General features: G+C 33.0%; 1 protein-coding gene across 2 annotated transcripts in view; it reads left to right on the plus strand.

Annotated features, from left to right (window-relative positions):
- SEPTIN7 (septin 7) overlaps nucleotides 1–12,003 on the plus strand; it is a 105,170-nt gene extending 93,167 nt beyond the window's left edge. For both annotated transcript variants that reach the window (XM_050785488.1, XM_050785489.1), the window contains exons 10-12: nucleotides 4,933–5,068; nucleotides 9,786–9,925; nucleotides 10,946–12,003. In XM_050785488.1, coding sequence (XP_050641445.1) covers nucleotides 4,933–5,068; nucleotides 9,786–9,925; nucleotides 10,946–10,985 — 316 coding nt within the window. In that variant the 3' untranslated portion in view covers nucleotides 10,986–12,003. The remainder of the gene's footprint in view (nucleotides 1–4,932; nucleotides 5,069–9,785; nucleotides 9,926–10,945) is intronic.
- Nucleotides 12,004–12,280: the final 277 nt, after the last annotated feature.

Genomic DNA, 12,280 nt, shown 5'->3' on the forward strand with positions numbered 1-12,280 from the left:
CTAATCACACTTTGGTTTTAGAATATAAGCTAAACTTTTTAAAGATGTTAGACAGTGAATAGTAAAATACATTCATGTGCCACATAATGATGTTTCAGTCAATGACTGACTGCATGTATGACAAGATCCCATAATATTGTGTCTGTATCATAGAGCCTAAGTGTGTAGTAGGTTATACTGTCTAGGGTTGTGTAAGTACACTCTGTGTTGTTGACACAATGACAAATGAATTTCTCAGAATGTATCCCCATTATTAAGCAGTGTGTAACTGTAGATCAGTTTATCTTATATTTAATTTTCTGAGATAGTTTTGGACAAACTGTAGAGTCTGTTGAAACATGAAATAAAAATTAAAAATATATGTGTAGCTGTCTGAAAATGTGCCTTTCTGTTATGTCAGTAGCCCTAGAACAATTCTGTTTTAGAGGGACTTAAAACAAGAATTAGATTGTGTGGTTTCAATCTGAAGAATAGCTGAACTTGTCCAGTCAGCTGTAATTTGTCTCAAGTTTAGATCTGGAGAAGTGGATGCCATTCTTAGCAGCTATCCAGTAATTACAACTGTTTCTGACAAAGAAAGTATGGAGCCATCCAAGTACTTATATCCTTAGAGAATGCATCTTGCATCCCTATATGGAGGGTGATGGGTGGTTGAAAGCCACAGAAAGGGTAACCTCTCAAATCAAAGAAAATTCAGCAAGGGTTTATAAAGGAAAGGGAAGAAGAATTGGTCATATCCAGATTGCTGATCTCTTACTCTTCCCCAGTAAGAGGAGGGCCATCTTTTTTTTTTTTTTTTTTTTGCTAAACTTCCTTCTTGAAGTTTTATCTGCCTCCTTTTTCCTTGATCTTCTTTGTACCCCTTTACTTAAAATCACATTTTATTGGTAACTCTTTTTCAGAACTGATGTCTATCATTGGTACCAATTGTGACAATAGATACCTTGCTCCAAGTTGGGGCACACCCTAGTGTCTCTCTGCCTTATGTTTATTTTTCTGTTCTCTATAGCCTTCTCCATCAGTCATTTTGGGAAAACTTTATAAGTAAATGACTGAAAATACAGGTTTCAAAGGCAGATTCTCAGAATTCTTGATACATGACAGAGTTTTCATTGATCTAAATAGAAATAAAGACAATTTGCTGAAAATTTCAGGTTTCCAAAAAATTAAACTTAGTTATATCTTTTACTCTTTATTCAAGTGTCCTTTCATGAAATTATAATGATAGTAGTTGGAAGTTTTGTTTATGTTTGGTTTTAATACTCTCACGTGGCAAAACAAAATGTTGGCAACCCTTATTACTCAAAATTTTTGGAAATTTTTATATTGATCTTTGAAATTACTGAAGTGAAATTCCTTTGGAAAATTTTGCATAGTGACCTACTGACCACTGGAGCAAAAGTATGTAAATCTACTTGCTTAATTGTTCTTTAGGAAAGACCACACACATAATTTAAATGAAACATGGTTGTCTTTTGTTACATTCCAAGTGTGGGTCATGTGTAATGCAGCAAAGTAGAACTTGACTAGGTCATCCTTATGTGGTGGCTGTAATTCTCTTATTGGTCACATGAAGGGGTGTGGCTTGCAGGAATTTTAACCTTATAAAGACAACTCTAGAAGGAGCTAAGTCTTTGGGGATTTAGTTTCATATTCGGGTTATGTTGGAACCATTTTCTTTTTCTTGTTTTACTAAGTTTTTTTCATTTCTTTGGGTTTTTAATTTCGCTGATAGGTTTATAAGCTTTACTACTATATGTGGGTGGATAAGAGTTTCCTGTTAAAAAGCAGGCGAGCAATGATATAAATTAAATGGTTTTTCCAGTCATTTAATAAAAGGTTTTACTTGGAAAAAAAATAGTAAATGTGAAGATAAAAAGTGATCTCCCTACATTTTCTACATTGTAAGCACAATTTTTTGTTTTGATTTTCTAAAAATTAATAAAGACGACTAGAAGTGAGGTGTTAATTTAAAAATTAAAAATTTGAAAGATCATTTTTATTGGTGAGAGACTTCAAAAAATTCATTTTAAATATGCATGAACATTTTTTCACAGTATTTGAGTATATTTGGTCAGATTATTTTTACAAGGCTAAAAACTTACAGTATCTTAACTGTCAAATAATTGCAAATTTCTTTTAGAAACACATTTAGCATATTTAAAACTTTGAACAGACTTTCAGAAGATAAGTGCACAGCATATTTTTGTAGTGATTTAATGTAATGATTATGAACATAATTTGGGAAATAAATCAGCTTTAGTGAATTTTACTGTAAATTTTTTATTTAGGGCACATACCTTAATAATTTAATTGTGAAAGCTATGCATTTGACTTTAATTGCAGCTTTTAGCATGCTTTATTTTAAATGTGCTAAATCACTAATTTTTGTTCCTGTGGATATGATATAGTTGAAGGCATGTATGGCAGGGGATTTTACTATACAGGGATTTTTAATACTTAAATTTTGAATTTAAAAGAAGATTTTTTTTTTTTCTTCGAGATGGAGTCCTGCTCTGTCACCCAGGCTGGAGTACAGTGGCACGATCTTGGCTCACTGCAACCTCTGCCTCCTGGGTTCAAGCAATTCTCCTGCCTCAGCCTCCCAAGTAGCTGGAATTACAGGCGTGTGCCACCACGCCCAGCTAATTTTTGTATTTTTAGTAGAGATGGGGTTTCACCATGTTGGCCAGGCTGGTCTGGAACTCCTGACTTTGTGATCTGCCCGCCTTGGCCTCCCAAACTGCTAGGATTGCAGGTGTGAGTCACTGTGCCTGGCCTAAAAGAAGATTTGAAATATCATTGCATGTTTTCTCGGCAGTCTCTCATTTTCCCCTTAGAATTATTTAAATAATAATTTAGGTGGCAAAATTACCTGCTCCTTCCCAAAGATAAAGATAAACATTTTATAGATGAGTTGTGTAGGTAGGAATAGATATTTCTGTCTGATTTCTAATTTAATATATTTACAATCATAATTATATTATTGGATAATCTTAAATTACTTAAATATACATATTCATTTACTTAAGGTTAGCAATTAAAGAATTGTTTTTAGATTATTTTCTAGAAACTAAAAAATATTTTTGGGGTGTTAGGGGACAGTGGGAATTAGAGACTCTGAAAATCTAACAGAAGCTTTGGACCCTTTCACCGGAAGAATGCTGGCAAACACAAACACACATTTGGTATGCTGTTTCAGGGCGGTCACTGACACTGGGTGTGCTCAAGAGATCAGAGGCAACTATATTAAAAACACTTGCCATTAATATGAGGAATATATTATTAAGCATCTCAACTTTTACAAAAAAAATGGTATTTACACTTGGAAATGTATTTCAGCTGACTCCACTTTTAAAATGCAGGTTCTTGTTCTAAGTTAGTATGTCTGGTTAGTTTCATTTTCAGAACTTTTGATTCATTGTTTAATTGGAAAAATATGTGGCAGGTTTGCATGTAGAAGTAAGTTTTCTTTTGGTGAAGAAATATCCTTGAGTTAACATTTTATTCTAATTTATGCAATTGCGAAAACAGATCATCTTAATCATAGCATTACATCACATCTTTGTTCTTCCTTTTTGTTAAGAAAAACTAGTAGCCAATATTCGGTCCTTTTTGTTTTGTTTCTAACATTTTCTGTCTAGCTCTCTTGCCTGCTTCCTTGATAGAAAAGACAGTTGCTGTGATGGTCAGAAATATTTAGCCTAATAAGGAGAAAAGTCACCATAATAAGAGTGTGTAAAATCAGGGTTAAAATGACTAGCCTTAAAGTTACGAGTGAAATCCAAGGTCTGGTTTTTGTTTTTAAGCCGTGAGTTAATTCTTTTTTTAAAAAAGTAGTGTATTGCAATAAAATTTACCCATTTAACATGTAAACCTCAATGGTCAAAGCCTGTTTTTATGGAGGCAAAACAAGCATGCTTTATTAACAAAGTCAAAGAAGTACTTATCTCTTTAATTTGTCCTAGGGTATTGAATAATTTTCAGAGATTCTCAAAGCAAAGAGCCCATTTTCTGCTCCTTTGCTAAAAGCACTAGGTACTTTGGCATTCTCTTGTGTCTCTGTGAGAAAGTATATTAGCCTTAACAAAGCCCACCTGTAAATATATATCAGTGTGAAAATTTTGAACACAATTCTTCAAGGAGATTTGAATCCATGGGACTTTAACGTCAACAGAGTGAACATTTTTTTTTTTTAATTTAACTATGCTTATGTCTATTTTTTGGCATTTAAAAATAATTATTAACAAAATATTTGCTCCTGATTATCTCTAAAGTATGTGTGTGTGTTTTAAATCACTGAAAGTCTTTAAAACTTAAGACTGAAATATTTGAGTTAAGTGGAATGAATTTTCAAGAGCATTGAAGTTATAAGGGACCTAGAAATATTCTGTATGCCTAAATAGTGCTCTAAGTATTGACTAGTAGTTGTTTCCAGCATCAGTTCAGTTACCAAAACAAATAATAATTTTTGTGTTCTTAGTAGCTGTCTTAGAAGAGATGGTAACACTTGAAATTTTGGTAAAAAAATTTTGGTAAAAATATTCTACATATGTTAACTTCATTACTTATTTTCTGTTTTTCATGTTAAAATGTTGTTTAAAGAACAAAATTAAATGATTTTCATCTAATGTTTTATTCTGTGAATGTATTTTGGGAATTTTTTTCCCATTTTCCTTCTACAGTTTATTTGGTATGTCATCCTTAAATTTGATATGCAGTAGGTTTAGAAAACATCTTTGATTTTTAGATTTTTTTCCATAATAATCAAGTTTTATATATGAAATATCACGGAAATAAGTTCTAGGTTATAAATATATTAATAATGACATACATATATAGCATCTCATTTGTTTTCATCAGCTGTTTCATAGTCTGTATTATAATTTTTATTCACAGACATTTAATGATTACCCTTAATATTCATGACAGGAGCCCTCTGGCACAAATGGAAGAAGAAAGAAGGGAGCATGTAGCTAAAATGAAGAAGATGGAGATGGAGATGGAGCAGGTGTTTGAGATGAAGGTCAAAGAAAAAGTTCAAAAACTGAAGGACTCTGAAGCTGAGGTAATCAGTCTAATATTCTATCTCTTAGCAGACATTGTGTTCCTTTTTAAGTAGTGTCTTCAGTAAAATTTATAGATAAAGTAACCTTTTATGCATGTTTTTTCAAAATTAATACCCCAGTGTAACAAAATGGAGAAATTTCTAGAAGCAAGCACTGTGTTTATAATAATATATGCTTCAATATGTAAGTGCTTAGACATAGTATATTAGGTAGGACAGTGTAATAGAATACTTACAATGAATTATTAAAGTTATGATGAACAAGTTTGAGTTGTGAAAAAATAAAATTACAAACCATTCCATACAGGTGGCATAAGAACACTAAAGATGAGAGTTTGGGGGTGGATGTATGCACAAAAACTAGTGTTAGGATAATAATAATTGACCATACTTATTTGTGTATGAATGAAAAAGAGGGAAATAACCTTTATTGAACTAAAGATATGCCTGGATAAATTACACACAATTAAAGGAGAGAAAATTAGGGAATGTGATAATTTTTGTTAAGGTTGGGCCTTTCTTATTTATAATGTACATGTACAACATTGGGCAGGGTAATGACAAAACATCCCAGAAGACGTATCTACTATTTTGAAACCCTTCTAGATGTTGAGTTATACATTTAGTTTCTATTAATCAAAAAGACCTTGGAGACATTTCCTTCAATAGGTGGCAAGAAAGAAAGGATGGAGAAAAAGATAAACTGAACATAAGAATCCATAGAACAGTTAGTTTGATAGATGTCTGAGAATAGTAGAAAAAAACTATGGGTAATCCCAAAATAAATAAGTGATTTCAGTATGAAATTTTCTCCACATAAATTTGATATAATTAAAAATTATAAAATAGGCTGGGCATGGTGGCTCATGCCTGTAACGCCTGTGCTTTGAGAGGCTGAGGCAGGCAGATCACTTGAGTTCAGGAGTTTGAGACTAGCCTGGCCAACATGGTGAAACCCTATCTCTATTAAAAATACAAAAATTAGCTGGGTGTGGTGGTGAGTACCTGTAATCCCAGCTACTTAGGAGGCTGAGGCTGGAAAATGGCTTGAACCTGGGAGGCAGAGGTTGTACTTAGCCGAGATCACGTCACTGCACTCCAACCTGGGCGACAGATCGAGACTTTGCCTCAAAAAAAAAAAAAAAAAAAAAAGGAAAAAAATCCTATAAAATAATAAATTATTTTAAAATATGTGAGATGAAGGCCAGGTGTGGTGGCTCACATCTGTAATCCCAGCAGTTTGGGAGACCAAAGAAGGATTGCTTGAGTCCAGGAGTTTGAGACCAGCCTAGGCAATATGACAAGACCCAATCTCTACAAAAAATTTTAAAAAATAGCTGGGCATGGTGGCATGCGCCTATGGTCCCAGCTATTCAGGAGGCTGAGACAGGAGAATTACTTGAGCCTGGGAGATCGAGGCTGTAGTGAACCATGATTGTGCTACTGTACCCCAGCCTGGGTGACAGAGCTAGACCTTGTTTCAAAATTATATATATACATAATTTATGGATGGACTTATATATATATATATATATATATATATATATATGGATGACAGTAATATAAAATATTTTTAAAACAATCTTTAATGATAAAATTTAGTAAGATCCCTGTGTTTTATGTGGCTTCACTGATATTTGTATCTAAGTATATTAAGAAGAGATTCAGATCTCTTCTGTTATATTCTTAGAGTTGATCGCATTGCTTTTGTAATTACTGCGTAAAATACGGAAACCTTTTTTGACTAAAGGCTTAACAAAAGTACTGTAATCCATTGAGTAAATAGAATGCATGGCATGAGAAAGTATTAAATAATTTCGAGGAAATGTTTTTATTCCACATTAATTTCTCTTACATTATTGGGCTTTTCTTGTAATTTCTTACTAAAATCTTTCACTGTTGTTATATTTGTTTTGAGTTTAATTTAGCCGGGATATGGAATAATTACTCCTGGTTTGAGACTGCTGAGCACTACAGGACTAGCATCCCTGGCACTGCCACTAAATGCTAATAGCAGTGCCCTCCTATCATTGGGCAAACCAAAATGTGCATGCACACACACTCCCAATCAAGAATCACTGTCTTAGCTGATTCTTATTGTATTATAAATGAATAATTAAAGTTCTTAACATGACATTTTAGAGGTTAATTTATCAGCCTGTTAAATATATGCATTGAATCTCTACCTCTTCAGTAATTCACATATAATCTGGAAAATCTATATCCAAAGAGGGGTTGAAAAACAGGAATAATCAAGAGTCTACTACATTATCTCCACACTTAGATTCCATTGAGAATCTAAAAGTAGTTTAACTTACATTTGAGGCAAATGTATTTTAGGACATGTTGCTAAGAGTAAATATTACAAATAAGTAATTGTGAATCTGTAGCCAAGGAACCCTTTGGGAATTTTCATGATTACTATGAATGGTGAAGATTGTTTTGAAGAACTATTCTTTGAAGGATGGAATGTTAACATTTAAAGGACCTGTGAAGAGCTCTGGGCCAAGGTTCCCACCTGATACTCTAAGCCATTAGAGAATTAGGCATGCTCATTCTAGATTCTTTGTCTTTTATGAAACCACATCTAGAGTGTATTTACCAACATCCCTGTGGTAATGAGTTTGCAAATCATCATGTATATGATACATGATATATATTATGTAAATATGATACATGTGAATACATAAATAGGTAAAGAAACCCTTTTAGCCTTGTTTAATACAGTTTCTCCTTAAATCCATTACGCTGGAAATACTTGTTTGGGGCACAACTAGCAGCACAGTACATCAGTCACAGCACCAAGCATCTTTCATTTATTGTGTTGTCTAGTGCACACCACAGCCCTACAAGGTAGATATTATTGCCCATCTCTCCTTTATAGATAAGAAGAAGGATAAATTAACAATATGCCAGCATTTGAACCCAGTTAATTTTTAAGTTTGCTGTTAATTGCTAGATAGGTTCACAGTCCTGTTTTTCACAACTTCAGAATGGAAAAAGCTCTGAAAACTGCAAAACCTAACATGAACTAAGTTTTAATCCTACATATTGTGAATATTTATATATTTTACTGAAACAAATAAAAAGTAATGTGTTTGATTATACTTGCTGCCCCAGATAGCCCAGAAGGTATTTTATAAATATAGTATGAACTCATTTCTAAACAGTGTTGTGGTTTTAATAACTGAAAAATGTTGAACTTCGAAAGGCGTCTGACCCATGGGTTTCTTAAGAGTGAGATTGTGACCTATACCTTTATCTACATGCAGTTAACACAAAAGATAATTACTTACATGTAACATAAATGTAAGTTAAAGAATGATGAACACTGTAAGCCTACCAGCTGGCTTAAAAAAATAGAATGTTATCAACTCATTTGAAGACCCTGTGTGCCTGTCCCCTATTGTATCCCTCTCTCTCATTCCCAGAGGTAACTACTATTCTGAATTGTGTATATGTGATTCCCTTGCATTTAAAAAAAAAATAACTAGAGACATTTTCTTACGTTCCTACTTTCTGACATTTGCTGTCATTGGGGAGATTTCACCTCAGATTTACTCATGTTTGCTTAAGTGTGTCTTAGGTGATTCTGTCTTGTAAGAATTGCATGAAATAATTGAAATAGGAATAAATCTGAAGTCACTTCGGGCTTGCAAAAAAGAAAAATTGTATGCAAAAGTATAATATATAATATATAATATGTATAATACATATAATGTTGTATATTAACATTATGTTAATGTTAACTCACCAATGTAGTAAAATCTATAACAGAACATAATTCCTGGATAACCGAAGGTTTTGAATAGTCCTTGGGTATTTGGCATAGGAGGATTTAATCTGCTTTTTAAAATTTGTTGACTTTTCTTTTTTTTTCAGAAATGGATTGACTTGCATCTAAATGAAATTATCTAATGATCTCTTGGACTTTAAGGCCCTTTGTTTCTGCAGTTACTTTGCATGAGTGTTTACTACCTCTCAGTCAGCATTCTTTACAGCATTAATACACACAGGAGGAAGGACCACCTGCGTTAGAATCACTGTAACTTGTTGAAAATCCACATTTCCAAACTGAACACCCAGATATTCTAATTCAGTACATCTGAGTGAGGTTCAGGATTCTGTGTGTTTAACAAACATCCCAGGTGATTTTCATGAAGACCAGTGTCTGAGAACCACTGCTTACAGGAATCAGAGTACTTTACTGGCATCTTTGAACTCTTAGGATCCTAAACTACCTGCTTTCTTTTCACTTGTCTTAGCTTTCTAAACTTGGAATTAGGAGGCTTATTCAAGTCCTGGTTCTTCCACTTTCTGGCTAGCAATCTTGGGCAAGTCATTTAAATTCTGCAACTGTTTCCTCATCTGTACAATGAGAACAATGATGTCTTCACTGCCCAGCCTCCAACATATTTGTGATTAAAGAAAAATGAGATAAGATAGTAATTTTCCATTATAAAGTACTCCATACTGTTAAGTTTGTTGTTTTTGTTTGTTTGTTTGTTTTTTTACTGTTTCCCAAGATTATTGTCTTGGGTCACTGGCCTTTTGGGTCCTAAAGTAGGAGGAGTCCTTAACAGTGCTTTCCAGGTAGTACTCTGAATTTACAATAGGGCTATTCAATGCTCATATTCTTATCCTTAGGGTGTCTGGATGAAACGTACTTCTGCTTCTGATTTCTTAGTTTTGTTTTATATACTGTGCTATGATTTAGCTCCAGCGGCGCCATGAACAAATGAAAAAGAATTTGGAAGCACAACACAAAGAATTAGAGGAAAAACGTCGTCAGTTTGAGGATGAGAAAGCAAACTGGGAAGCTCAACAACGTATTTTAGAACAACAGAACTCTTCGAGGTAACTAATAGCAGATTACTAAGAAATGTGTGTGTTAATGTTTTAAAGAATTGTTTTCCTACTTATTTAAAAAACATTAGAATAACACTTAAAAAGTCATCACCCATTATCATGCATTCCAAACACAATGGTTTTCATGGATAAATATTTTTATATGGATGGATACAGTCTGTGTCCATTAGCAGTATTTTTTCAGTACATCTTTCATGACTTAATCTTCGTAATTATGATTTAGCAGCTTCATAACATTCTCCCCAGTTAACTTACCTTAATTGGATTTCTTACCTCCTCCCCCCAATTGTTAGACATAAGGGTTGTTGTCAATTTTTGGCACACAAAGGGAACATTCTTCAAAATCTGTTACATATTTAGGAATACGTTTTAACTGTACTGGATTATGTTGTTACGATAAAATTCTTAAGACAAAATGTTAGATATTTAATTTCCATTACAGCTAATCAATTACTTTCTCTTAATTTATACAAAATTCAATAATATTTGAATTTTTGGTTTTCTTTTCCTTAATAGTTTCATTTAAAACTGAAAAGTGGCATTCCTATAAGGATTATATAGTTTATCCTCATTACTAAACATTTTCAGATTTGACATTTGTTCTACTATACTATACTACTGTTAACATTTTCCCCAAAGAAGAGGAAAATAGATTTGTAAAAGCAGTTGCACTGCAGAATGCAAATGACAGTGGGGGAAAAGAACACCCTGTTTAATGCTAGTTGATATTTTTTAGTTTGTGCTGTTTCATTTGGAAATAATTGTTCTTGTATATTAAAATTGGGTTTTGCCATATTTTTTACTATTTATCCTGGAGTTTTGTCAAATATTTGTCTAAGAAAATACTATTATAGATTAACATTGTCTTAGCTGTTTACTTCTAAGTCTTTTAATTTTTTTCAGTGAAAAAGTATCTGAAAATCCCAACATTGTTGTAATTGGGTTAGCTGTTGTTATCATGTTTATCAAATGGTTACTCATCTTGATTATTTCCCTTTCATCATTTAGAACCTTGGAAAAGAACAAGAAGAAAGGGAAGATCTTTTAAACTCTCTATTGACCACCAGTTACGTATTAGTTGCCAATATGCCAGCTTGGACATCAGTGTTTGTTGGATCCGTTTGACCAATTTGCACCAGTTTTATCCATAATGATGGATTTAACAGCATGACAAAAATTATTTTTTTTGTTGTTGTTCTTGATGGAGATTAAGATGCCTTGAATTGTCTAGGGTGTTGTGTACTTAGAAAGTAACAGCTCTAAGTACCTTTCCTACATTTTCTTTTTCTTTTTTTATTAAACAGATATCTTCAGTTTAATGCAAGAGAACATTTTACTGTTGTACAATCATGTTCTGGTGGTTTGATTGTTTACAGGATATTCCAAAATAAAAGGACTCTGGAAGGTTTTCATTGAGGATAAATTGCCATAATATGATGCAAACTATGCTTCTCTATGATAATTATAATACAAAGGTTCCATTCAGTGCAGCATATACAATAATGTAATTTAGTCTAACACAGTTGACCCTATTTTTGACACTTCCATTGTTTAAAAATACACATGGAAAAAAAAACCCTATATGCTTACAGTGCACCTAGAGCTTTTTTATAACAACCTCTTTTTGTTTGTTTGTTTTGGATTCTTTAAATATATATTATTCTCATTTAGTGCCCTCTTTAGCCAGAATCTCATTACTGCTTCATTTTTGTAATAACATTTAATTTAGATATTTTCCATATATTGGCCCAGCTAAAATAGAATATAGCATCTTTCATATGGTAGGAACCAACAAGGAAACTTTCCTTTAACTCCCTTTTTACACTTTATGGTAAGTAGCAGGGGGGAAAATGCATTTATAGATCATTTCTAGGCAAAATTGTGAAGCTAATGACCAACCTGTTTCTACCTATATGCAGTCTCTTTATTTTACTAGAAATGGGAATCATGGCCTCTTGAAGAGAAAAAAGTCACCATTCTGCATTTAGCTGTATTCATATATTGCATTTCTGTATTTTTTGTTTGTATTGTAAAAAATTCACATAATAAACGATGTTGTGATGTAATAGTGTGTGGGGTCTTAAATATCCTACAGTCGATGTACTAGACTAGAGTATGTTTGGGAAGAAACTTTTCAACTTGAGTTTGCCTCCTCTACGATGACATCTTTTATATGCTTGTCTCATTTAGAATGCATATGTGCTGGTTTTCTAATTTAAGAGATACCATATCTCTGTTCATTTCTATCTCTCATTTGTATGCTTATTTTTCTGAGATCAATTTTTTTTTTTTTTCCCCAGACAGGGTCTTGCTTCATTGCCCAGGCTGGAGTGCAGTGGCACA

This window comes from Macaca thibetana, chromosome 3 (genome assembly GCF_024542745.1).
Source record: "Macaca thibetana thibetana isolate TM-01 chromosome 3, ASM2454274v1, whole genome shotgun sequence".
Classification (NCBI taxonomy): domain Eukaryota; kingdom Metazoa; phylum Chordata; class Mammalia; order Primates; family Cercopithecidae; genus Macaca; species Macaca thibetana.